The sequence below is a fragment of the Salvia splendens genome, chromosome 8 (assembly GCF_004379255.2).
Source record: "Salvia splendens isolate huo1 chromosome 8, SspV2, whole genome shotgun sequence".
NCBI lineage: Eukaryota > Viridiplantae > Streptophyta > Magnoliopsida > Lamiales > Lamiaceae > Salvia > Salvia splendens.
Genome location: NC_056039.1, coordinates 34114618 through 34139559, shown reverse-complemented (window position 1 = coordinate 34139559; position 24942 = coordinate 34114618). Strand labels below are relative to the sequence as shown.

General features: G+C 39.4%; 3 protein-coding genes and 1 pseudogene across 4 annotated transcripts; all 4 read right to left on the bottom strand.

The window, feature by feature from the left end:
* Nucleotides 1–690: 690 nt before the first annotated feature.
* Nucleotides 691–5349, bottom strand: LOC121746166 (condensin complex subunit 2-like). The gene is made up of 13 exons (XM_042140074.1): nucleotides 4989–5349; nucleotides 4811–4915; nucleotides 4104–4221; nucleotides 3856–3929; nucleotides 3226–3286; nucleotides 2926–3126; nucleotides 2517–2803; nucleotides 2278–2422; nucleotides 1941–2188; nucleotides 1821–1851; nucleotides 1478–1620; nucleotides 1289–1396; nucleotides 691–1207 (listed from the first exon to the last, which is right to left on the bottom strand). Exons 1-13 carry the CDS (start codon nucleotides 5226–5228, stop codon nucleotides 1001–1003), a joined length of 1968 nt encoding a protein of 655 aa, XP_041996008.1. The 5' UTR covers nucleotides 5229–5349; the 3' UTR covers nucleotides 691–1000.
* Nucleotides 5350–6379: 1030 nt separating this feature from the next.
* Nucleotides 6380–10315, bottom strand: LOC121746148 (annotated as a pseudogene).
* Nucleotides 10316–16215: 5900 nt separating this feature from the next.
* Nucleotides 16216–20362, bottom strand: LOC121743751. Its single transcript, XM_042137111.1, has 4 exons — nucleotides 19979–20362; nucleotides 18337–19758; nucleotides 17559–17727; nucleotides 16216–17458 (listed from the first exon to the last, which is right to left on the bottom strand). The coding sequence occupies exons 2-4, from the start codon at nucleotides 19741–19743 to the stop codon at nucleotides 16827–16829; spliced, it is 2208 nt and encodes a 735-aa protein (XP_041993045.1). The 5' UTR covers nucleotides 19744–19758; nucleotides 19979–20362; the 3' UTR covers nucleotides 16216–16826.
* A 1027-nt stretch (nucleotides 20363–21389) lies between these two features.
* Nucleotides 21390–24585, bottom strand: LOC121745000 (aminoacylase-1-like). 2 transcript variants are annotated; one of them, XM_042138736.1, is made up of 5 exons: nucleotides 24430–24585; nucleotides 22583–23477; nucleotides 22160–22297; nucleotides 21805–22053; nucleotides 21390–21714 (listed from the first exon to the last, which is right to left on the bottom strand). In XM_042138736.1, the coding sequence occupies exons 2-5, from the start codon at nucleotides 23456–23458 to the stop codon at nucleotides 21616–21618; spliced, it is 1362 nt and encodes a 453-aa protein (XP_041994670.1). In that variant the 5' UTR covers nucleotides 23459–23477; nucleotides 24430–24585; the 3' UTR covers nucleotides 21390–21615. The 2 variants fall into 2 exon arrangements, with proteins under 2 accessions (XP_041994670.1, XP_041994671.1); XM_042138737.1 differs by having other exon boundaries at nucleotides 21805–22044.
* Nucleotides 24586–24942: the final 357 nt, after the last annotated feature.

The following is a 24942-nucleotide window of genomic DNA, read 5'->3' as shown; positions in this document are numbered from 1 at the left end:
TTCTCGCGGACGGCCTCCGCGTCGATTTCGCCGCGTGAGCATGCTTGCATGCAGTCGAGGAACTCGAGGTAGCGCTGCCCGCCGTCGAACCGGTTTTTGACCCGGTTTATGAAATCCACGCTGGCCCGGAGATTAACCCGGTTCAGGAACTCCGAGCATGTGATCCCGGCCGGGGGGGAATGGAGGCGCGGCGTGAAATGGCTGAAGCCGGCGAGTAGGTCTGGGTGGTCGGAGAGGAGGGTTTGGACGGAGTAAACAACCATGGAAGGATCGATGGTTCTTCCGCGGTATTGTTCCAGGATACGGAGGAATTCGCCGTAGGTGTCGCGGCCGTCTGCGGCGGAGGCAGACTTTACTTCACGGACCAGTCGGAGAGCTTGGGAAAGGAGTGGATCCATCGCTAACTTGGACTTATGTTTCATGTTATCATCACTAATTAATATATACATGCGAAATTAAATGTATTTCTTATTCTATTTGGAATAGAATTTAGGACTTGCGCACCCTTGTTAATAGATTAGATAAAGTACTTAGTTTGTTTGGATAATGATAAATAAGGTAAATATTTGATTTTGTGTTCGATTGGATTTTCTATGTAGTGAATTAATTAACAAAATCCTTTTTTAAGAAAGGATTAGGATTTAAATGAGTTGATATTACTACGTATTTATTGTATAACTTTATTTAAAATAATCAAGAAAAGTGGAAAGATAATTTAAATTTGAAACGAAGCATAATTCACAAATTATACTTACATAAAAAAGTTTTTTTTAAGATAACACAACAAAACACAATAAACATCAGAGGCAAACACTCTTGCTCCTGATCAATTATAATGCCTTCGATGGACAATAATACAAGACTAAAACTACCCTTGTCTTGTTATGCGGGAGGTTACGTCGATTTCCCACGACGAGAACTCTACACAACCCGCACAAAAAATGCAGCAATGCTAACTAGGTGGAGCTTCGAGGTTACCTTAAAAGTCAAATCGTGTTGGCTAGTTTTGGGGTTTGAGGTGTATGCTGAGGTCGTCCAAGGTGGGGGAGCCGAGGATCTGCAGCTCATGCTCGTTTGCTAGATGTAAAAGGCATATGAAGCACAAATGTGTTGAGATGTCATTAACAGATGCTGCTGCTCTGCAGCTATCTGGGAAATCGGCCAAGACTCGCTTGAAGGAGATAGACTCTTCACTCCGTGCCTCTTCCTGAAAAGGCAAGTTTGTTATACAAGTTTGTGTTACTGCAGCTGTGGTGGAATAAGAGTCTATAAAGTCTAAATTAGTTACCTCAACTGGGCTTTGATTCAGTTGTATATGGCCCCATAGCGTTTCCTTTAGCGCATGAACATCTACTTGTTTCGAAGTCTTATCATACTGGACCTCAACCTTGCTCACCTGAGTACAATCAAGTCACCTTGATTCAAGTATATGAGAGAGAGGTAAGACAGACTAAGACATGTTGATAGACCAACAAACCTGTCGAGGTTGAGAAACAAGGGTGCTTGTTGGCTCTTCAGCATCACTATAACCATGTCCATCATCCATGCCACCACCAAAATCATCTCCATCATCCCAAGATGGCATTGCTCCAAACCCATCTCTTTGTTGATTTTCATTATCTGACCACAAGAATTAGTATCTTACTACCTCCGCATGTGATGAGAGAAACAAACAAGCAGATAATTCGTTTTATGGTTGATATACATAGTCCAACGGTCTATCTCATTCTTATCTGTATCAATACTTTTGTATCCTTGTTAGAAATAAGTAAACAAGGCATTAAATAACAATACACAACAAAGCATAACTGTAAACTTACCAGTTTTCTTCTTTCTATTCTTTCCAAGGCACTGCAGCCAAATACAACAAAACAGATATTACTGTATCTTCCCTACTAATGGAAAAGGTAAGCGCACTATGAGAGATGTTGTAAGTTTACCAAAACATGGGGTAGCAAAAACAGCTTCACGAGATCCTCTGGTTGGTAGTGACAGTCTTCAGGAAGTCTGGTGTTGCAAGGTGCTCTATTTGCTGGAAGTAATAGGGATTTTGGATTCTTTGGAGGAGCAATTAATTGCGAAATATCAGTGTCAATACTGTTTGAAAAATCAATATCCAGATCTGCTTTCTTGGTTTTCGTTTTCTTCGCCTTTGGTGATCCACTTTCCTCAGCTGGAACCTCAGGTTCTGCAGAAGAAGTCACCATTTCGTTTCAAAGAAAGAGACGAGCCAAAAAGAGAAACCAGTTCATGTGCATGGTGAAGCCTAAATTTGACCTTTTGATTTCCGGAATTTCCAATGATTTGGACCTGCCCAAGCATTTTGCTTGGTTGAAAACCCCAAACTTAAAAACAAATAGCTATCAACTTCCTCAGTTCTGTCATCCTCATCGGGGTCATAAACATATGACTGTTTGTCACCCTGCAAAGTGATTCATGCTGTCACATAACTTTCATTCTGACATGTTGAAACATGAAAAAGTCCGATGATGAGATTGAAGCAATGAAATATCTACCACATAAGGAACTTCATGCTGGCTTGGGAACGTTGTATCGTGATTATGAATAGCCTCCTCATCTATCACACTTGATTGATCATCATGATCATCATCCCAAGCTCCGTAGTCCCCAAATGTGTCGGCAGGTACATCATCATCCCTGTCGGGACTTTCATTAACTTGCCCAGGAGAAAATGATTGAGAATGTCTTGGGTCATCTGTTTCCAATTGATTTACTATAGCCCCAAGGCTGGGAGATATTTCAGAACTCTTGAGCATATCCGACACCATCTGCTCAATGCATTCTGAACAAATTCAAAATAACATAATCAACAAGCATCAAGTTCAAACCAATCATTTGCATTCAAAGAAACACAAAAGGTCAAATATATCCTTGCAGGAATGACCAGACTGCAGTATTACCTACCACTAGCAAAAGACAAATCAATTATCTCAGCACCCGCATCTCGAGCCACGGGAGATGAACACTTTCCAGGTACTTCCAATGAATCAAAAAGGACCTGGCAGTTACCATAAACTCCAAGATTGTTCAGCAACAGACCCTTTGCTCCACCTTCATCGAATTGTGCTGATGTTTGGTGGTAGAGAGGATCCACCGCAAATGCAACTAACACACGCCAAATACCATTCAAAAAAGAGATAGTAATAGCACCAGATATTAATATTTGATAGTTTATTAGATACCATGCCACGAGATACAACTTACCATCAAATTTCTTTACATTTATGGAGGCAAAAGATGGCTCCAGTGTTGACAAAGGTGACAACTGCATTGACATTTAAATATCAACTACACAGGTTACTAAATTTACAACATATTTGATCAAATACTAACTCCGTCCCGCATTAACTGTCACATTTGTTTTTCTGCACTCTTTTTATAAAAATGATAATAAATAGTTAAAATCGAGAAATAGTAATATAAGAGAGAGAATAAGGTAGGGAAGAGTCTTCTTTACAATATTCTTTCTCTTACTTTACTATTTTTTCACTGTAACTATTTATTATCATTTTTACAAAACAAGTGTAGAAAAGTAAATGAGACAGTTAATGCGGGACGGAGGTAGTACTAAATACTTATATTCCCTTTTTCATCTGTATTACAGAATCATAGTCCATTTCTTATTAATGGTACATTAAATAGTCTTTAAATATAGCCCTACTTAATGATAATTGAAGTTGAAAATTTTCTTTTCGATTAGTAGGTAATTGTGTAGTCTGGAAAGTTTTTGCCACTTAAACCTTTCAAAAATACTTTAAATACATTTCTTAATAGGTGAGGAAAGGAAAATGGACTGTCTTTGCAGGAGTATAAAATACAAGACAGACACTTAACCTTTCTCCCTTGCTCTTTCTTCTCATCATCTTCCCCTTTTCCAGCAGTGACATTGCCATCCTCAACAGCACCATCTGTATGAATAAATATTAGGAAACATACACAATCAGAATATACCAAATGATGCAAATTTGGTATCAAATGTTGTTTTCTACTACATGTCACCCATAAACTGTAGTAAAACCTGAAAGAGGACAAAAATTCATAGATAAATAACAAACCAATCATGAAGGTATGTGAAACCTGACCTTTTTCATCTTCTAGCCCAACTCGATTAATTCCTCCAAGAACTTTATATGCCTCAGAATGTACAGAATCTACTCTCATTGAATAAATCTTAACCCCAGCTTCAAGTGTACAACTAGCCTACAGCAGGGTTACTACATGTAAATTTACAAATAATCTTAAGAAAAAGAATCCAAACGCCCATCATTCCCACATTCATGAAAAAGTGGTTTTCGCTTCCTAAATAATATGGATGAGGAATATCCACCCGCAACCAACAATCATGCAATTACTCCAAGGCTAATTCGTCATATGCATGACATAGGTGATACCAAATCAATTCCAAAATGATGCATATTCCGTGCTTTTCACCAGTTCAATTTAGTAAGCATAATCTTGTTACAATGAAAAGTGATGCACATTCTACCATCAAGACAAAGACTTGCTTTTTCTTAATAATGCCTCTTTTATTCCTGTTTACAAAGTTAATTAGGTGAAGTTTTAATCCAGAACACCTGGTTAAACAAAATTTCAGCTCTCAAAATGTTCAAAAAACGTTTCACTTCTGCCGGTTATTGAAGGCTTGTGTAATGAATTACCCAAAATGAAATGCACTATCAAGATATATTCCTACATAATCAGCTCAAAAAAGTGATTAATTCAAATTTAAGACAAAATACAAACTTCTAACTAGATTACTACCTAGGGCAGAAAGGGGGATACGAAATACCTTCTGAAAATTGGTTTCAGTATCACCATCATCGTCTTCGACCGTAATAATCTCGCAGAGATGATCTATCAATTTAAGCTCCCACGTATTCTTCTGATTGATTTTCTGCACGCCACGGACACATAAATGATAAAATGGTCTAAAAAGGGAAGAAAAATAAAAAATAGAAAGAGCGAACATTTTCGCTGGCGAGTTTGATGCAGTTATGGAACAAGTCGAGGATCTGGTCTTTCCCGAGGCAGGAGTCGTTGTCAGGAGAGATGGAGGAGGAAACGACGGTGGGCTTGCGGCGGATGGCGGCGGCGCGTGCTGCACGCGCCTGAGCTCGCTCCAGCTTGTCGTCGTTGGAGAAGAGAGGGCTCTTAATCGGAGAAAATGGAGCTCTTTGTTTCGAAATTGGGCTTAAGGTTTCCCCCATCTGAGGTTGCAGACGGCTGCCAGAATTCCCAGAGATTTGGGAGATAGAGTGTTTGCAATTGCAAGTGGTTTTCGAAATTCTCTTTTTTCCCTCCGAACTCCAATTTCGAATTTTGGGATTTGGAGCATCTCCGGTGGTTCTAGACAAGCCATAAGCTAGCCACAACTCTTCCTGCCACATCATCAATACTTAAAAACTCCTCCTGCCACATCATGAGGACAAACAACTGGACAAGCAATAGGCTAGCCACAATAAACAAAATTATAAAAAATAAATAATTATCAATCACACAAAATACGGAATTAAATTTACGACACAGATACGAGAAAATTCAATAATAACATTTAAATTTTAAAAAAAGTACATTAATTAAAAAAATTACATTAATTTTAAATATAAAAAAAAAATCAGCTGGCCGATCGAGAGCCTGCAATGGCGGCCAGCCAATCGGCGAGGGCATCGGCCAGCGCCCGAAAAATCGGCGTGCGCTCGCCATTTTTCACGCCGATTTGCCGCTCGCCGGCTGCAATGGTTCGGCGAGCGGACCGGCCAGCCCCGGGAATCGGCTAGTAGCCGGTCCGCATTGTGGATGCTCTAAGTTAGAAGGGCACATTGGTAATTACATACACAATAAGTGAAACATTTTTTTATGCGCGCCAACAATAATACGCGCAGCACGAAAATAAGCTTATAACTAATGCTTAATCCATCAAATTCATACTTAATTTCATAATTAATGTCATCAATAAAATGAGTAGAGCTAAGAGCTACGACCTTGGTGTGGTGCCACGTTACGCAAGTACTCAAGTTTTCACCCTCTTTTGAGTAAAACAATATTTGCTCAAATATTTTGTGGCACTATTGATAAATTATAACAAATGCAAATTTAAAGAGTTAGTCATTATTATTTTCGTAATTGTTTTGTGAAGTTGGATATAGGTGAAAATAAAAAAAATGTGATTGATATGGCAAACGAAAAAACAAAAGAAACTAAAAAAACCATACTCAAATCAGATACTATTAGTAAAATCAAGATCCAAATGCAACATTTGCACTACAATACACAAACACATCCCAAAATAGAAGTGTGCGTATTACATAAGAAAAAACAATTATTTTCCATGATGTGTATATCTTTACCAACTCAATCTTCAAAATGAAAGATCAAACAAAACTCCTTGTGATGCAACCTCAGCAGCAATATTGCCTGCATCAGTGCTTGTACTCTCCTGCTGAGGTACAACATAGTTCTGCACCTTGTACCTATGCCTCGTTGCAAACACAAGAAACACCATAAAATTCAAGACCCCGAGCATCCAATAGAAGCTATCCAACTTCCCTCTATTGAGGTCACTCATCAGCCACTTCTTGTTCGTCGCGCTGTCAACCAGCGTGACGAGCACGCTACTGACGAAGTAGCTAGCCCCGTGCTCATGGACTTCATCCTCTCTGGGACCTCTCGAATGAAGAATTCGAGCTGGCCCACGTAGGCGAAGGCCTCGCCAGCCCCCACTAGGAAGAACTGGGGCACGAGCCAGAAGGCACGGATTCTGGTGCCGTCGCTGATGAAGGCGTCCCTCCTCCTCATCTCCATGCCGAATATGGAGAAGACAAGGCCTATCCCGACCCTCTGGAGGGAGGATAGGCCTTGTTTTGTGTGGGTCATGCGTCGGGCTAGGGGGACGAGGACCCTGAAGAGGAGGATCGTGATGAAGAGGAAGAAGGAGAAGCTTCCGGCTGGGATCTCGAATCCGCCGAGATTCCGGTTCATGAATGTGGCTTGCTCAATGGTGAATATGTTCATTTGGGAGTAGACTGTCCAAAAGAGTATGCAAGTGGACCATATTGGTAGAAGCATTAACACCATCTTCACTTCCTCAACTTGAGTAACGGTTGCCGGTTTCGCTATAGCGACGCCTTTGGCCACGTCTGCCGGTGTGTCGCCCTCAATTACAGGCCGGTTTCGCTGTAGCGATGCCTTTGGCCACGTCTGCCGGTGTGTCGCCCTCAACGCCTTGTCCAAGCACCTAAAATTGCAACAATTTACATAACAAATCACACTTTTCACAAATTGAATTCCACTTCCATTTCTATACCCCTGTTTTACTAAGTACTGACACCACTGAACATTTTTATTAAGCAGTTCAGTGATGTCAGGGTTTGGTAAAACAGGGGAATCAAACAATAACATAGTAAATTATTTACCTAAGTTTATTCGAATGAGGAACCGTGGCATTGTAGTACTCATTCAACATGTCAGGTTGAGGAGGAGACGGCTCCACGCAGAGGAGGCAACGCGCCATATCACGGTCAGGGGGCTTCCCTGGGGCCGCTTTAACCGGTACAAAGCCGTCCCTGCCAGCAACACCCCAACCGCGATGATCATCGTGCCCGCTGAAATCCCGTATCCCCAACCCCTCCCCACATTGTCTTGAATGTAGACCAAAACCGTGACTGCAAAAAGGGACCCGAGGCTAATGCAAAAATAGAATCTATTGAAAAAGTATATCATCGCCTTCTCCTCCTTCGGATCAGACGAGTCGAACTGGTCCGATCCGAAGCCGGAGACATTAGACTTGATGCCTCCTCCCCCCAACGCGATTGTGTAGAGGGCCGTGTAGAGCATGGCCAGCTGCCGCCCGTTGGCCTCCACGCACGGATGCCTCCTCGGATCCGTGCAGGGAGGAGGCCTCATGCTGGGAATGGTGGTGGCTAGTGTCAACAATGTCACTCCCTAACAATACATGATTTAAATAAAACAATTTAATGTCACATTAATGAAGTTATAAATTGTACTAGTAAGCAACAAATTAGGACATATAGTAGTTTGGGACGTTCGATTTTTCTTACCAAGCCGAGTTTGGCGTCAGCGACGAAGCCACCAACAAGGCGTAGTAGATTGAGAGTTCCCATGAAATTCGTCACGATGTTTGCTGATTTCGCGGTCGAGAGATGTCACTATGTTCATCGATATCCCCATCACGCAAATCCTCTCAGAGAGTTCCGTACCTAAACTCAAAATGCACGACAAGACTCATAAGTTAATGACCAAATTAATTGAATAGTCTCAAATTGTAAAAGTGAATTTCAACATAGCTAGATTTTATAGGGACTAGCTAGCCTATAGTCCCATACTGTAAAAATAAGAATTTTTATCGAAAATCCTAGCTAAGCCACAAGATGTTGCATGGTGTACAGATTACCTAAGATGAGAACAATTCTATGGCCATTGTCACATTTTACTCATTTCCCACGTACTAAATACCCCAAAGAGGATAATGACATATGCAACCTCTCTATTTTCATATGCTTTGATATAAACAACTACTACTATTAATCTATTATTGTACACCACATCTATATATTATTATTATTATTATTATTATTATTATTATTATTATTATTATTATTATTATTATTATTATTATTATTATCTACTCCACTCCAGGCTCTGCAAACCGCTGCGTTGCATGATCGGGTGGGACGCTGCGTTCTGCTCGCTTAAGTCGCATCGTTGCAGTTGGGTTGAGGCCTAGGTGGCGAGCGACGGCCATGCTTTTCCTTTTTTATTATTATTATTTTATTTATTTATTAATTTAGAATATCATCATTTAAATATATGCATCTAATTGGAGATTAATAAAAAATAGATGAATAAATGTAATTATTAGTTGATTCACAATTAACAAAATAGGTTAAATGCGAACGTAAAAGGTGAGTAATAGATTTCATGCCAAAATTTTAGGGTGAGTTGTGGATTATCTAAAACAAAATAAAAAGGAATAAGTAATAAGTAGAACACAAAATATACTCCTTAAATACAAATGATGTATGTTAGATTGTAGAATGTCATTGGAGCTTCATGTTGGGTTGGGTCTCGGCAATAAAGAAATGGGCTCTAGTTAGAATAAAGTGTGCCCATTTAGCCCATCATCATTTAATTACTTATAAATAGCGGTTCTCATTTCACGCCCCAATATTTCAAATTTTAAATCATGGTATTTGTCAAATTAAAAGTTAATATTCTTATATCGTAACTTAGTTGATAACATAAATTTCCTTCTATGTACATAATCCCTTAAAGTATATCTGTGTGAATTGTAAGTACTATAGAGTTGATACATTAATGATATATTGTGATGCATAGTTTTATTTCATAATTTTACTAAATAAGTACTATGAAATAAAATACCATCATTCTACATTTTGTTTTATCTTGTTCCAACAATACACCCTACCTAGCATACTTAAAAATCTCGTTGTTCTGTATTTTCTTTATTAGAATGAAAAACTTAAACGTTAAACCCACATGAGGTGAGGTGAGTTGAGTCCAAAACATGAGCAAAATCCAAGTAGCATATGACACAATAAAAGATTATTCATAAAACCTAAATAAAAGATCAATTCCTCAAAAAGTAAAATGTCAAAGCTGGACAAAATTTTAACAAAAGACACAACCAACATACCGAACAAAGAAAGATTCAAAGAGGGTTCTAATGGATAATAATATTATATACAGTATCATAATAGATGATTATTAGTACTACTATAAATTAACTAGCTCACATAATGCCTCAAAATAAAACATAGAAAGACCAAAAATGGTCTCAATATCACTCCCCATCATGAGATCCAAAAAGAGGCAACAAAGTCAACCAACACAACTACACACACCACAAAACACATAAACTTTTTCATATGAAAGACTAGTAGTAGTACTACTACTTTTTCACACACAAACACATTACACACCCTATATATATAATCATTCTCAAATATAGTACCAAACCAATTCTTGTGTGACCACATTTTAATACAACCTTCCCATGATGTCAATTCTCTTCCACCTTGTCTTGATCCTCTCCACCACCCTCCTCCTCCTCTCCGCCACCGTGGCGCCCGTCTCCGGCCACCTCCTCCACGGCCGCCCTTCCACGAGAAACAAAGGTCACGAGTTCGAATTCCACCCTAGAAATCACAGAAACCATGCTCCAGTAGGCAAGGAACTCGAGTCGAAGAGGCGAGTTCCCACAGGATCTAACCCTCTTCATAACAAGCGATAGAGCTTGAAAATCTTCAACTGCCATTTTTTCTTCTAATTGAGCTCTAAGGTACATTAGTTCACATTTCTCAGATGATCGATGTTTTACAGAAAGTAAAGGTTAGTTAGTGTTTGCGAATATTAAGGTGTTTCATTCAACCTTAATTTTTGTAATACAAGTTTTTCATGTTTTGTTGTAATTTTATGTTAGAATAGTTAAAACAAAATTGATGGTTAGAGGTATATAATTATGAAGAATATTCATTGTGTGGAAATGGCTACATGTAAAGCTAACTTTTTGTAGATTAATTGGAGCTATTATTGTTGTTCTTGCATTATTTTTATGAAATAAATTAGGAAGAATAGTAGGGTTTGAGATATAAAATAGGTTAAATAGCCATTTTTATTTGCTTGACTATTTTTAAATTTTATGATGAGTTCGTAAAAACATTAGGGTGAGTTGCCGGAATCATTGAAATTTAGTCTAATTCAGTTTCGTCCTGTTCCTACAACTTTAGAATCGGTTGAAAAAACAATGAAGTTTTTATTTGTTCCCAATTATCTCATGGTGAAATAACCTTTGTCGATGTGCAATATATTGTTGATACTTTTAAACCAACCAATGGTACTGACATCAATGTATGAATTTACGGCTGCTATATCGAATATAATTTCACAAAAAAATTGTCATTTGCGAGCAAATCATCACTTCATGGTTATTAATTGTGTCTAAATTTTAAAGTCTCTGATACGAGTATTAGGATTAGTATTAATTAGTTTAGATATATTAGGATTTGCATATCTTTTCTTATATTTGTTTCTTGTTCCCTAAGCTAGTATTCTAGTATTATAAATATGGCTAGGTTGTTATCGTTTTATTCATTCCATCAATATATGAAATTATCATTCTTTTGGCTCAATTGAGTAGCAAACAAGAAACATCTCCTAAGGTTGCCGACGAGGCTGATCTCGCGCTCAACCGCCCCTTTTTGCCGTCCAAGTCACGACCCAACGTTGGGCGCTCGACAACGACGACATCTCGTTTCTTGATTTTGTGTGGAAATCGACGTTAAGGAGGACGGTCCTTAACAACTGGTGCTTTCATCGTGATCTCACCCTCCCACCATCTCGAACCGAAGCTACACCGCTGCCCGACGGAAAACATTCCGCGACAGTAACTGCTTTGGTTGTCGAGTCCCGCCTGTCCGCCGAGCTCTAGCCGCCGGACAACTCTACTTCTGCAACGCCCGACGTGAAGGATTCCCGCGTGCCGCGTCGAAGTCAGACGATCATCACCACCATTTCTACCACAACCACGATTCAGTCCGTCGACATGTCATACGACTACGCCGGCTATTGCCATCGTAAATACAATTTCCCTCAACCCGTGCAGCCGTTTTACCCCTGCCACACCCGACAGCCCACTTGCTGGGACCCACCATGCACCCGTCGGAGACAGCCCACTTGCTGGGACCCACCATGCACCCGTCGGACCACTGCATATCAACATTCTTCATCCTACGAGCTAGATATGTACTCGCCATCACCGCCCAAGCGCCGACCTACCTGTTGGGACACACCTGTCTATCGAGAGACACCAAGGCAACGCCCCTTCAACGAGGTCTCGGTGTATGATCAGCCGCCACCCAAGTACAGGCAGGAACCCGTTTCCAGTAAACTAGATCGCGTTTTGGACATATTGGACAAATTCGAGGCTTGGAGCGACGATACAGATCACCGCTTCGAGAATCTTGAGGAGTATCCGAGGCGACACCAACATCTTCATAATGGCCGCGCCGAGCAGCCTACATACCGGTCACCGCGGTCCGACCGATTTCTGAGTCACGGCACAGCTCCGTTGACTGTCGTTGCCCCGCCACGGTCCGGCGTCACGCATCGGCCACAACAGTCCAGCAAGTTTATTGATTCGGGGAAGCAGTGTGGTCTACCCAATACTCCCAATCTCATGGTTCAATCACTCACTCCTGTCCAACAAGCGGCCTTAGACGATTACAATGAGAAATTACGTATTTATAGGTTAGAGCAAGCCGCTTTGCTCGCCAGTTTGAACGGGTCGTTTGAGAAGAACATTCAAGATGAGAATTTAGCCGAAGAGAAAACTGATAATACTCCCACGATAGTATTCGGTGTTGAGGTTCCCAATGACATTACCGATGTTCACAATGATGGCGCTCCTCCTGATGTTCCAAACAACGAGTCCCCTGGAGAGTTCATCAAGAACAAAGGGATTGTCAAGAACGACAATGAGCCACCACAAGTGCTCGTTGGGGTATATGATGAGAAGATTGGTGAAAAGGAGGAGACATTGCTAGAAGATAAAGAGGATGATGGTTCTATTGGTGAAGTGGAGAAGATAATCGCCTCACTCAATGTTGTTCAAGTGTCATCCAAAAATGTCGTTGGAAATTGTTGGGGCAAGAAAGGAGATAGTGCTTATACCGATTTGCCCGTAATTGCTTGTGTCAATGTGGATTTGAATGTCGGTGATGATCCAAATATGAATCATCGATCAACATCGTTCGACAAAGATATGCAAATCCTAATATATCTAAACTAATTAATACTAATCCTAATACTCGTATCAGTCTCAGTATGGACCAAAATTTGACCAAATTTAATGAATTTTCAGGTAGTCTACCAATATATACTACATGTGGATGTAGTTCATGATTTTCTAGTAGTATATAGTTATATGTGTACCAAGAACAAAAAGGAGTTTAATTAAACGAAAAAAAAAGCTTGATTAACTTATATATATAGTTACCTACCTAACTAAAATATTTGCTTTGAAATTCTGCATTGAATTTAGGTCCAAAAACTAAACAAGATATTAAATGTACTAATTGACATATTACTAGAAAAATCATACCATGGGGACCCAAAATTTTAATGTGGAGAGTAAATAGGCAATATTTCATACAACCACCAAGCACTTTCATAATGGATACATGTTGTTCCATGATTCATTTCCTTATAATTGCATTCACACACAATTAAATAATGGAAAATGCCTTAGGCTGAGTGGTAAATAAATAAATATAATTTAAAGACTCATTACTCATTTCATTCTCGAATATTAATTTAAAGTTTAGAGACATTACATTTTCGATTCTTCTGGAATTATGTTCATTTGTTTAAATTCATGACCGTTGAAATAAGTAGTCTTTACATGTGTGTGTGTATATAACGAGTCTTATATAGAAATAATAATAATAATAATAATAATAATAATAATAATAATAGAGAGATTATAGATTTTATTTATTTAAAGAACATACATAATACTAGGAACAGTGTTTAAGTGCTTGTGGAGTTATTACAACTCCACTTTGGTTTTCTTGGCTTTGTGGGCAAATAAGAGTTGAAATATGGGCAACAAATTATTGCTTGGTTGATTATTTTTAACTATGTTGCTATGCTATCAAGTCAATATATGGTAGATTTTAAATGATGTATTCCACCACTATTGAACTTTTCTAAAGTGTAACACTACTTTTTCCAGTTTTAAAATTCTACCTTCTCTAATCATTTTTATTTAATTATATTCTGAGAATTTTATATATACAGATCCAATTTTGAACCCAAGCTCATATTTGACTATTTGTACTTGCAAGTTACAAATCAAATAAAATAAATTAAATGTGTAACTGAAACATGAATTTTGAGACGAAGCATCTCCAGTGGGCGGATTTCCCACTCGGACATCCACTAGGACTTCCCAAAAACACCTCCTGCCACGTTACTAGGACTTCTCATCCCACTGCCACGTCACTAGGACATCCCCTTCACAATCTGCCCTTCCCATCGCCCTTCCCACTAGGACTTCTCGCAATAAAAAAAAATCACAAATTCACAAATAAAGCAATTTACGTTTACGGAAATAAAATTTCAACACGAATACGAACGGAAAAAATTATCAACTTCATTAAAAAAAACATACATGATTTGAAAAAAAAAATTACATAGTAATAAAACAAAAAAAGTAATAACATCAACGTCAACCCCTCCGCGTCCAAACCTCTTCGATAATATCGTGCTGAAGTCGAACATGGGCATCTGTTTGCCGCATGTCGGCAAATGCACGCATCCGCTCGACCTCTCCATGAGGTACCCTCATATTCACATTCGCGGTGGCCACGCCGTGACTTGGACCTGCACCCGTATCATCTTCATTGGTCCACTGAGTCAGTTCCGCAGCTTCATTTTCGACAATCATGTTGTGCATTATGATACATGCGTAGGGGTGGCAAATCGTGCGTGTCGGGTCGTTATCGTGTCGACACGATAACGACACGAACACGATAACAACAAACACGAACACGACCCGTTAAGAAAACCTCAAACACGAACACGAACACGACACGAAACCCTCAGACACGAACACGACACGAACACGACACGAACCCATTAACGACACGAACCAATTCGGGTCAACACGACACGATAACAACACGTACATGAGATGACACGATAACGACTCGATAACAACACGACCTGATAACGGTTAAACCTATTAAAAATGAAAATAATAAGAATTAATAATATTAAAATATTATTTGTTAACGGATAACACGAACACGACACGAACACGACACGGACACGTATTGTTAACGGATAACACGAACCCGACACGAACACGACACGAACACGACACGAAATTTTCGTGTCCTTAACGGGTCGACCCGATAAGGACACGAACCCAATAAGCTCTGACCCAAACCCATTATTTTCGTGCCGGTTCGTGTCGTGTCAAAAATTGTCAGCCCTATACATGCGTACATGACATCGCCGATGTTGGGAATATACCACTGCTGTGCAGGACCCTTTACTACCGCCCATCGACTCTGGAACACACCAAATTAGGGCTGGCAATTTTCGACACGACATGATAATCTGATACGAATCCGCACGAAATTATTGGGTTGGGGTCAAGTCTTATTGGATCTGTGTCCTTATCGGGTTGACCCATTAAGAACCCGATAATTTCGGGTTGGGTTCGGGTCGGATGCGGGTCGGATACGGGTAACCCATTAAGAAATAATATTATTATTTTTATTATTATTTAAAAAAAATATTACTTTAATTTTTTAATTTCTTATAAATTAGGTTTAAATAGTATAAAATGAATTTTAATTGTGTAAATTAGGTTAAAAATTAAGCTTTAATCGTGTAATATCAGGTTCAGGTTGTTATCGTGTCGTGTCAACCCATATTATATCGTGTCGATAACGGGTTCGTGTCGGGTGCGGGTCGTGTTCGGATTTGAAGGTAGCAGGTCGGGTTCGTGTTCGGATTTACAGTTTCCTTAACAGGTCGGGTTCAGGTTAGGCCTTATTGGGTTGGGTCATTATCAGGTTGACCCGATAACGACCCAATCCGCACGATTTGCCAGCCCTACACCAAATGCCTGCTCCACATCCTTGCACGCTGCGAATGAAATGAAGTTCAACGAGCCGTATATATAGAGCTTAAAAAAAATTAAATACCGGCGTCCGACCCGGGCATCCGCCCGCCCGTCGCCCCCACGTCCGAGGACATCCGACGTCCTTACGGGACGTCCGTATCCGAGTTGAAACGCCACAATGGCGGACGTCCCGGTTGCCCGTCGCGGATGTCCGACCGGACGTCCGCCATTGGAGATGTTCTTAGCCCATAAGAATTTTTGTGTTTGACATATAATTGTATCCACATATATTTGAGAAAAACAATGATAGTTAGTAGGGTGAGTGATACAGGCATTAACCTAAAATCCCATAATGCCCACATCTTATCTAATAGTTGCCGGTACATATAAAGTATTTACAAAATTAATTTCGTTATCATTCGAATTTCACCAATATCTTCTAAATCAAAACACTACATATTTTCTAAATCGAAAGAGAACCCAACTATTCGATATTACAACCTACAAGTACGAACAGCCTCTGAGCAAAATATTTTGGAAGTTTTATAAGAGTAGTCATCAATAAATTCCAGTAAATGAATTATAGGTCGGGTTGATGTGTGACAAAATATTGAATTCCAACCAAAAAAAGAAGAAAAGATCTCAACTATATGCAAAAAAATTCTAATACAATCAATGAATCAAAGAAGACACAAAATTGATAAAGCAGCACATCTTAGCATCTTAGCTGCTCTGACCATCAGTACTTCAGTCGAAAGCCGAAAACTTTCACACAAATGCATTGATGCAACAAATACAACAATCGTATGACAAAACCTTTGTAGCTATATACCTTCAACACTCTGTAGGAGATGATCCTTTGTTGAATGGAAGAACAATCTATCGACATGCAAATTGAGAAGAAATCCGCACTCCCAATAGTCCAAGTTCCGTTGGAGAGCGCATCTACTGAACACGAATGCATTACATATCATACCCAAAACTTTGTCCAAGATAGAAACACCCATCTGGCCATCTCTGTGTTTCTCATGGATTTTGCCTAAGTGCGCCGTACTGTAAACAAAAGAGGTACAAGCATCCAGAACTAGGCATGGAAAAGGAAACGTGAGGCGAGAGAGAAAAGCTCGGTTTATCAATCCCACAAACTAGTGCACTCCATGGCCAGTTCATCAAATAATGAGCCCTCCAGTTCTCTACAGATAATATCAATACCTTCCTCCAACTCCAACCATTCGGCCATAGCCTTTTCCGACAACTCTTTGCTCACCTCCTTTTCCTGGCTAATGAGCTTTGTCCATAACTCATCTACAACCTCATCAAGTCTGAGCGAGGCACAGAGTTTTTTCCGTATAGATGTTGTGACAGAATGAAAGTTTATTATGGGATTGAAGATTTCTAAAACCCCTGAATTTATACGGTCAAACAGAAGCTGCCTTTCAGAGCTTTTCCAATATGCCTGTTTGCCATATTTTTTCTCTAATGTCTCAAACACCAAGGGGTTTATTGGGCATTCAAGGCAATACCACATCTTGAAATCCATGAAAGAGTTCTTCCCAAAAAACCCAGCTTCGTCCAGAACGTCAACCATGTAAGAGAAGTTCCTGCTATCGCCATCTCCAAGCCACCACTTAACCTTTCTGCTATCATGGTGGAGAATACCAAACTCCTCCTCGAAGTCATCTTCACCAGAGACAACCATGACAGATCCGTCAGAGTAAGTTTCTCCAGAATCAAAGTTTAGAGATTCGAGCTGCAACCGCAGTCCTGGAAATACCAATTGCAAATATTTAAATAAATCAATACTAATACAAAAATCACATATCTCTGGGAGAAGTATAAGTTAAGTTGCATCAGATATCAGTACCTGCACTGTCGAGCCATTCGAAAGAGGAACTCTTTACATCAAGTGATTCCAAAACCGAGTCAGGACTATGCTGATTGATTCTCTTCAAGTTCTCCAGGGACTCTAGAGGAACTATTGCAGAGAAGTTTGAATAAGCTGATTCTTCCTTGAAATATTCGTTTAACGATCCCTGCATTTCATATGTCATTGTTAAAACAAGAACGCGGAAGAAGTATTAGCGCACCGTCAAACAGTAAAGGATGAGCTAGTTATGGCTATTGGTGGGCTTTGCTTTAATAACAAAAGTTTATGAAATAATGCGTTCAGCCTGAATCAGATACTAATTGGAGTGGTGATGGAAAGATTTGACATTACTAATTATTTATCTGAAGAAGTTTGTCAAATTACGCATAAAAGTAGAGTAAGTAGACTCATGATAACAAATCCAAAACTCATTACTTTAATTAAAGATTCTAGGCACATTTACTACTCTTTCCAGTAATGGTAAGTAAAATTAGAGATTGAATAATAAGTGCATATGGTCATCCAATTCCATTAGTGAGGCATTTGCTTACGGATATATCAAGCTAATAATTACATAAACTTCAATTGACAGATCCTATTGGCTTTTCAACTAGTGCCATTACTTCGTATATATTATGCCATTTAGAGTAGGTTTCAGTGCCATCAAATTACTTAAATCAGTTTACTCCAGATGCATAACATTTAATGGAAACAGAATTACAGAACTAGAACAGTTTCGTGTAGGTAAGCAGTGCAGGAAAGAGAGAGAGCAAACCTCTCTGCTCAAAACTTCTTCAACAGCAGAAGATTTCCCACATTCCTCCAATTTGCTACACAGATTTGATTCTGACTCAAGGTCACCATTGGTTTGAGAAGAAACCCCAACAGTTGCACTCAGTTCTTTACCGAACTTGTTTTCCAGATTGTTATCCATTTCGTCACGCATACCTAGGATGTATGCTTCTGGGTTGTTGAATGCTGAGGCAAAGCAAGAAAAGGAGCAGCTAGACAGCTCTGAGACTTTAGAACCCGGTGATATGGTTTCATCCACACCAAGGTAAATCTGAAACTGATCCTTGCCCTTCCCATTTTTAGATTCTAAATCATCATTCCGAGAAGTTGTTTGCTCCTCAGACATGTTCTCTGTTGCAATAAGTTCATTTTCTGTCGAGCTCCATCCAGTTGAAAGGATATCTTTCACTTCTTCAAATTCAGAAACTGGTAGGCTTTTCAAAGTCTCATCATCCCCAACATCTGTGCTGCTAGGAAGTGAAGAACTGCTACTGGTTGGATTGCACAAACCAGTTTTACCACATTCCCCGTCCAAATTTCTTGTCTTTGATATCCGATCAGCCAAAGCTAGAATTTGATTAAGAGTTCCATTCCTCTGAGAATCTCCAAATTCTTGAAACTTATTTGCCATCTTCCACCTTCGAAGATTTTGCTTCTTGGATCCATTGACCAAAGATGGCCGATGAAGTAAACTATGTGGATGATGGCTGTCACTTCCATATCTAAGTACTGCTTCAAATCTGCTTCTGAACCTTTCTTGTTGAGAGATTCTGTTCATAGCTCGGGAACAAGCATTGCACCTACGTCCTGGAGACACATTACTGTTCACAGGTAGCTCTTCATGTATCAACTCATTGGGAAGATTTCTAATTACAGGCTTTAAAGACTCCCGCTGTTTTCTATAGCCTCGACTGCTATGCACATCTAACTCATCATCTTTGAGATCATACACTACATTCTTGGAGATTGGTTTGATCCCTGTGGAATCAATACTAAACTCAAGTTTCTGCTCACATCTCAGGACATTTTTCGCACAATGCTCATCGATTGATTTCCTGCTTCCATGACCAGCTCCAACTAATGAACTTGGGACTGGAGCACCAGCATTTCCTGAATATCTTATACCCTTCCTTATACTGCTACCTCCCGAGTGCACAAATCTATCAGAAGCATTATCACTTTCACTCTCATTATCTTGCCTACACAAACGACCAACAGAAACTAACCTACACGGCCGTAGGCCTATGGAAGCAGAGGCTCGGACATATCTTTCAGATAAACCTCTCCGGTTTTCATGGAAGGGCGGATGAGGGTGCTCATCAAAACCCATTAGCGAAGCAATCACACTGTTTCTGCAGCCTGATTTCCATCTCTCTTGGTAATCCTTCATCTAGTTCTATATAATCTGCTTTAGTCAATTAGCCTAAAATTAGAACCCTACCAAAAACCAGCACACTCACACAGTGATCACATAAAATCAAGATGTAATCAACTCTCAGCTTCCCAACGAAAAGAAAGAAAGTAAAAAAATCCTAATGAAATAACAACATAGATTTCGCATCGGATTACTTCAATCAAACAATCGCATATCATCAAGTAAGCTGAATTTCCTAATTTAACAGTACCTGCAATCTCGTAAAATGATGAAGAAAATCTGCCAAACAGGAAACCCGCCGTCCCGCCAAAATCTGACCAATTCAATTCTCTGCAATCGATCATATAGAAGTGGTTTCTCCGCAAATATTTGGAGGCGAGCTGGAGAAATTCAGCGGAAAAATGCCAGCCAACAGAACACCGCCGCCACGCTGTGGTGATCCTCTCGCCGCAACCTCGCGGTCGTTCAATTCCGCTTTCAGTTGGATTCTGTAGGATCGTAATCGAATCAAAGAGTCGATCGCCGTCAAATTGATTTGCATGTAGGCGCCGCCATCAATGCGGTCAACGCTCTGTTTCTGCAAGCAAATTTGAAGAGTAACTACTTACATGATTTGTAGGCGCTGATACAGTTACCACCCTTCTCTCTCCCCCCCTCTCTCTCACACACAAAATGTATTTATATGTGTATATACCCTTTTTTAGCATATACTACTAAAATTTTTAGAAAAGAAATTTTTTGGAAAAGGAAATTGATAAGATGGATCATTTCAAATTAATTTTGTATACTTCCATTAAGGTGGAGACAAGAAACATAAGTAAACAGTGAAGAAGGTCGTAGTTGTCGGACATAAGTAAACAGTGAAGAAGGTCGTAATTGCCGGGACGTAGCTGGCATGAATAAAAAGACTTTAAATTGACGATGTTGATGATAACCCAAAAATCAATTTAATGGAATTTTTCCAGCTAGATTTATCATTGCATCTTAGTAAACATTTTTAGAATAATTTAAGATTCCTTCTTTTTAGATCTATGTATTTTGTGTATGTAAATATAAAGTGCGTAATGATTAACCAATAATTGTATTTAAGCTCCTATAATATCTTACGCGCGTCATAATTTATGAATGGTTAATTAAGGGATTTTCATTTTGATCTTGAAAATCGATTATATATATTATATACATATTGAGCCCACTATCAGCAAAAAAAACCTATTTAGATATGCAATCGCCAATTATAGGTTTTAATCGAGTTGAAAATAAAAGCCAATAATTTGATGATAAGTATTAGCACAGCAGTAAAATAAGGATAAATATGAATTTCAATAATAATAAAGATAATAATAAATAATTCTTCATTTATAAGAAACTTGAATCTTGTTGATTGAAGAGGAAAATTATTATCAGGGAGTCATGCTTCATCTTATTATTGGTTAAAGTTCAACTAACTAATTTTGAATAATTGTTGCTCTTACGTGTCTAGGGTTTTGAACATTAGGTAAATTGAACGTGTGGAGCCCAATTATCACGCCTAATGATTTCATAAACTAGTAATTATTCCAATCATGAATTTTATTTTCTACCCATTTTTTGGGATATATTTGATCGTTCTCGTTTTTTAGGTTAATTATTCGTAACACATCGAGTGAATAGTTCCAGCCTGAAATAAAATAAGATGAGACAAATTTATTTAATATTTTCCCGTATAATAAAGAGAGTTTGATCAAATCTGTTCCAACCATACTATTCATATCCAAAGTGCTGAAAGTCGATTCATTTTATTAAACTCTACCTTTGTTCGATACAGACGGGAGTTCTTCACGACGGCGTGCAGAAGACTGCAGGCTCGTCGAGGGAGAGGAATGCTACCACCGGCTGGATGCATCGTTACAGCTCATCTCTCGAGGCTTCATCATAAGACGCGTATGCTTTGATGATCGATTCGTAAATGGAGATTCCTTGCAGATATTCGTCCTTGTTCAAGAACTGCACAAGATAAAGGAAGAGACCAAATTTGTTGCACGTTTTATCAAGCAAACTCGAAGGAAAAGAACGTATGAGAAGGAAAAAGGTAACCTCATTGTGGTCGTGAAGGAGAATGGGTGTGTTGGCCATGGGAGAGAAGCCAATCGCAGGCAAGCCAAGCTCCCTGAAGTAGCGGGAATCTGTTGCGGCAGGAAAGATCTCCGGCTTTGCGAGTTTCCCGTTGGCATCACTGACAGCCTTTTCCAAGAGTCGCCACCATGGGTTTGAACTCTCGGAAGAGGTGATCAGTGGCTTCCCGTACTTGTCGTGCATAGTTGCCCTCTGCTTGAACTGACCCAGCTACAGAATACGTTAGAACGATGACTAATCATCGAAACTCAACAAAAAGGATTGTATCATGTCATGTCCGATAATATGAGACAGCAATATAAGTTTTTTTTCCGACCTCAAACGTCATATTACGCGAAGCAGGTGCCCATTCCTCTAGAATTCGCCGCTCCAGGGCTGCTTCATCAGCAGTTGGCGGGACTCGGATATCAAAACCGGCTGAAGCTTCAGATGGTTGCAAATTCATGACAAAGCCCTGTCATTGTGAAAAGATTAAAGACAACAAACTTTAATATTGCTTTAGTTCTTAGCTTGTTTCATATGCACAAAATAGCAGAGAATAATGGAATAACATAAAATGCTTTTTTATCTTTTCAGTTTCTTTATTTTGTATAGTACTTGTCAAATTTGGAAGTAAGGCTGAGATCTTATTTCCAGCTATTATATGCAGCTTCATCAAGAAAATAGAACCAAGCATAGAAGGGTGGAAAATTGCCATCACTAATAACTCAAGTAGCTTTTGCAACAAAAAGATACTCACAGTAGGAGACGGCGTTCCAGCTTTCAAGAAGACCATATTGACAGAAGTGACCTCTCCTTCAGCAAAATGCCCAGACTTGATCAAATCAAACTGAGAGGCTCTGAATCTCCTTATGCTCTCTATGCTCTTCAATAAATTCTCCATAGCAGTGTTATCATAGAGTTTAGCCCCATGACCAGGTGCACCTGTAGCCTTAATCACCAGCCACCAGGGGGACCTCTCCCCATAAAAAATCCGGTAACTCTCAGTAGGAGATGCCAACCCCTCATCCAGCACAATTCCTACATTCATCTTCTTGAACGTGTCAGAATCCGCAAGCTTCTCAACACCGTCATGCCCACCAATTTCTTCATCGGGCACAAAGGTGAGGTACACAGTGCGCAGTGGCTGGAAGCCTGACGCCTGGAGTTTGCGGATGGCTTCCAAATATTGGATTCCCACGCACTTCATATCTTGGGAACCCCGAGCATAGATGTGGCCAGTGGAGGGGTCAAGGTGTGCGTCAAAGGGTGGATGATTCCACTTGTGGTGCTCTGCAGGTACCACATCTGTGTGGGAATTGAGCAGGATGGACGAGAGAGCAGGGTTCGTGCCAGCCCATTTGAGGAGCAACAGCGGCTTTCCCTTTACAAACTCCAAGATTTGGAGATCCAAGGACAGAGACTTGGCTTGCGAGCTGATGAAATCAGCCGCTTCATAGTAGCTAGGGTTGGGTTGGGCAGTATTAATTCTGAGGTATTCCTGAAATCTCGATATGATTGATGAAGAATCTTCAGCTTTCGCAGTTATTGTCCCAGTAGGTAACGATATCAACAACCCTGCCACTAGAAAGGCTAAATAATGAAGGGATTGGCAGTGGTGACTTGCTCCAATCATCTTCTCAACTGTCTCAAAACTGAAAATGACAAAATATCGAAACATCAGTACTTCCCCTAATATTTTCATTCACCTGAACATAATTATCAATTGAATAATTAAAGATCATAATGCAGCAGGATGCACATATGCTACAAAAAACATTTTTATTAACATCACCTCACACATATCATAGCAAATAGCACTGACAACAATTTTTACAGTAAAAAAGCAAGATACACATCCTTTCATCAAGCCAATCCTTCGCGACGAAACATCTAAATTCACATTCTTCTGCAAACGTTCTTCAGCTCACTACCAATAAATTCTACCAAACCAGTGCATCCACAATGAAGGGAATAGACGGAAAAAGGCCTTCAATTATACATTTTGCAAAGGCAGCAGACCTCGTGCTGTCCGTACCACAATTACAGCACAAAAATCCTTATACCCTCGCACAGATTGGACTATCTCGATTGATTCATGTTATACATTTCCACTCCTAAAGAATATTTCATTCTAGTTCCTAAGTGCAAAATTATCTTCAACAGTCAGGAAAGAGGTGAACACCTCTTGTTACATGCTAAAATTCGAATCCATCAACATAAATCAATAAATCATCATCACCATAGTTCAACTCAATACCATAAAATCACCAAACCAGAAATTTTCTCTACACTAATATCTAATTCCAGTTGAAGGAAGCTCAGATTTACTAGACAAAAATAAAACAAAAAACATAATCAGAATCCAGTGAAGAATTGACTTCACAACTAATTCAACATGCCAGAACAACAGAAATCAAATCAGCGCTTTCCTAACTAACGATTATAAACCTGGTATTACAAAGAACCTTATCGCCTAAACAAAACGAGCTTAACAGATAAAATCCTATCAATTCTAGCAGAAGCGCTTACGATTAAACATAAGAAAAAACGAATACGGAGAAGAAATTCATAGTTAAATGAAGTGAGAGAGTGATAGATTCTCACCGGAGGTGGAGGTGGAGGTGGAGGTGAAGGCGTGGAGCGGCGGCAGTGGAGTATCTGTGTAGCTGCTTTAGTGTTGGTGGATACTACAAAGTTTAAACATTTTTATGTTCTTTTTTTAGGCGGCGCGTCTAGACACGGACGGCTGCGATTAGCGTGTGCCAGTCGAGGCGCGTCCGGTGGCGTGCTGTGAACAAGATTCTTTCGAATAAATGAATTATTTAGAGCATCTACAATAGCAATAGGTCAGTCATAGTCTATCCACAAACTCCTTCTGCCATATCATTATCACTAAAAACTCTCATTATCACTAAAAACTCCTCCTGCCACATCATCAGGACAAACAACTGGGCAAGCAATAGGCTAGCTATAAGCCACAATAAACAAAATTATAAAAAACAAATAATTAACACTCACACAAAATACGGAATTAAATTTACGACACAAATACGAGAAAATTCAATAATAATATTTAATTTAAAAAAAATTACATTAATTTAAAAAAATTACATAATT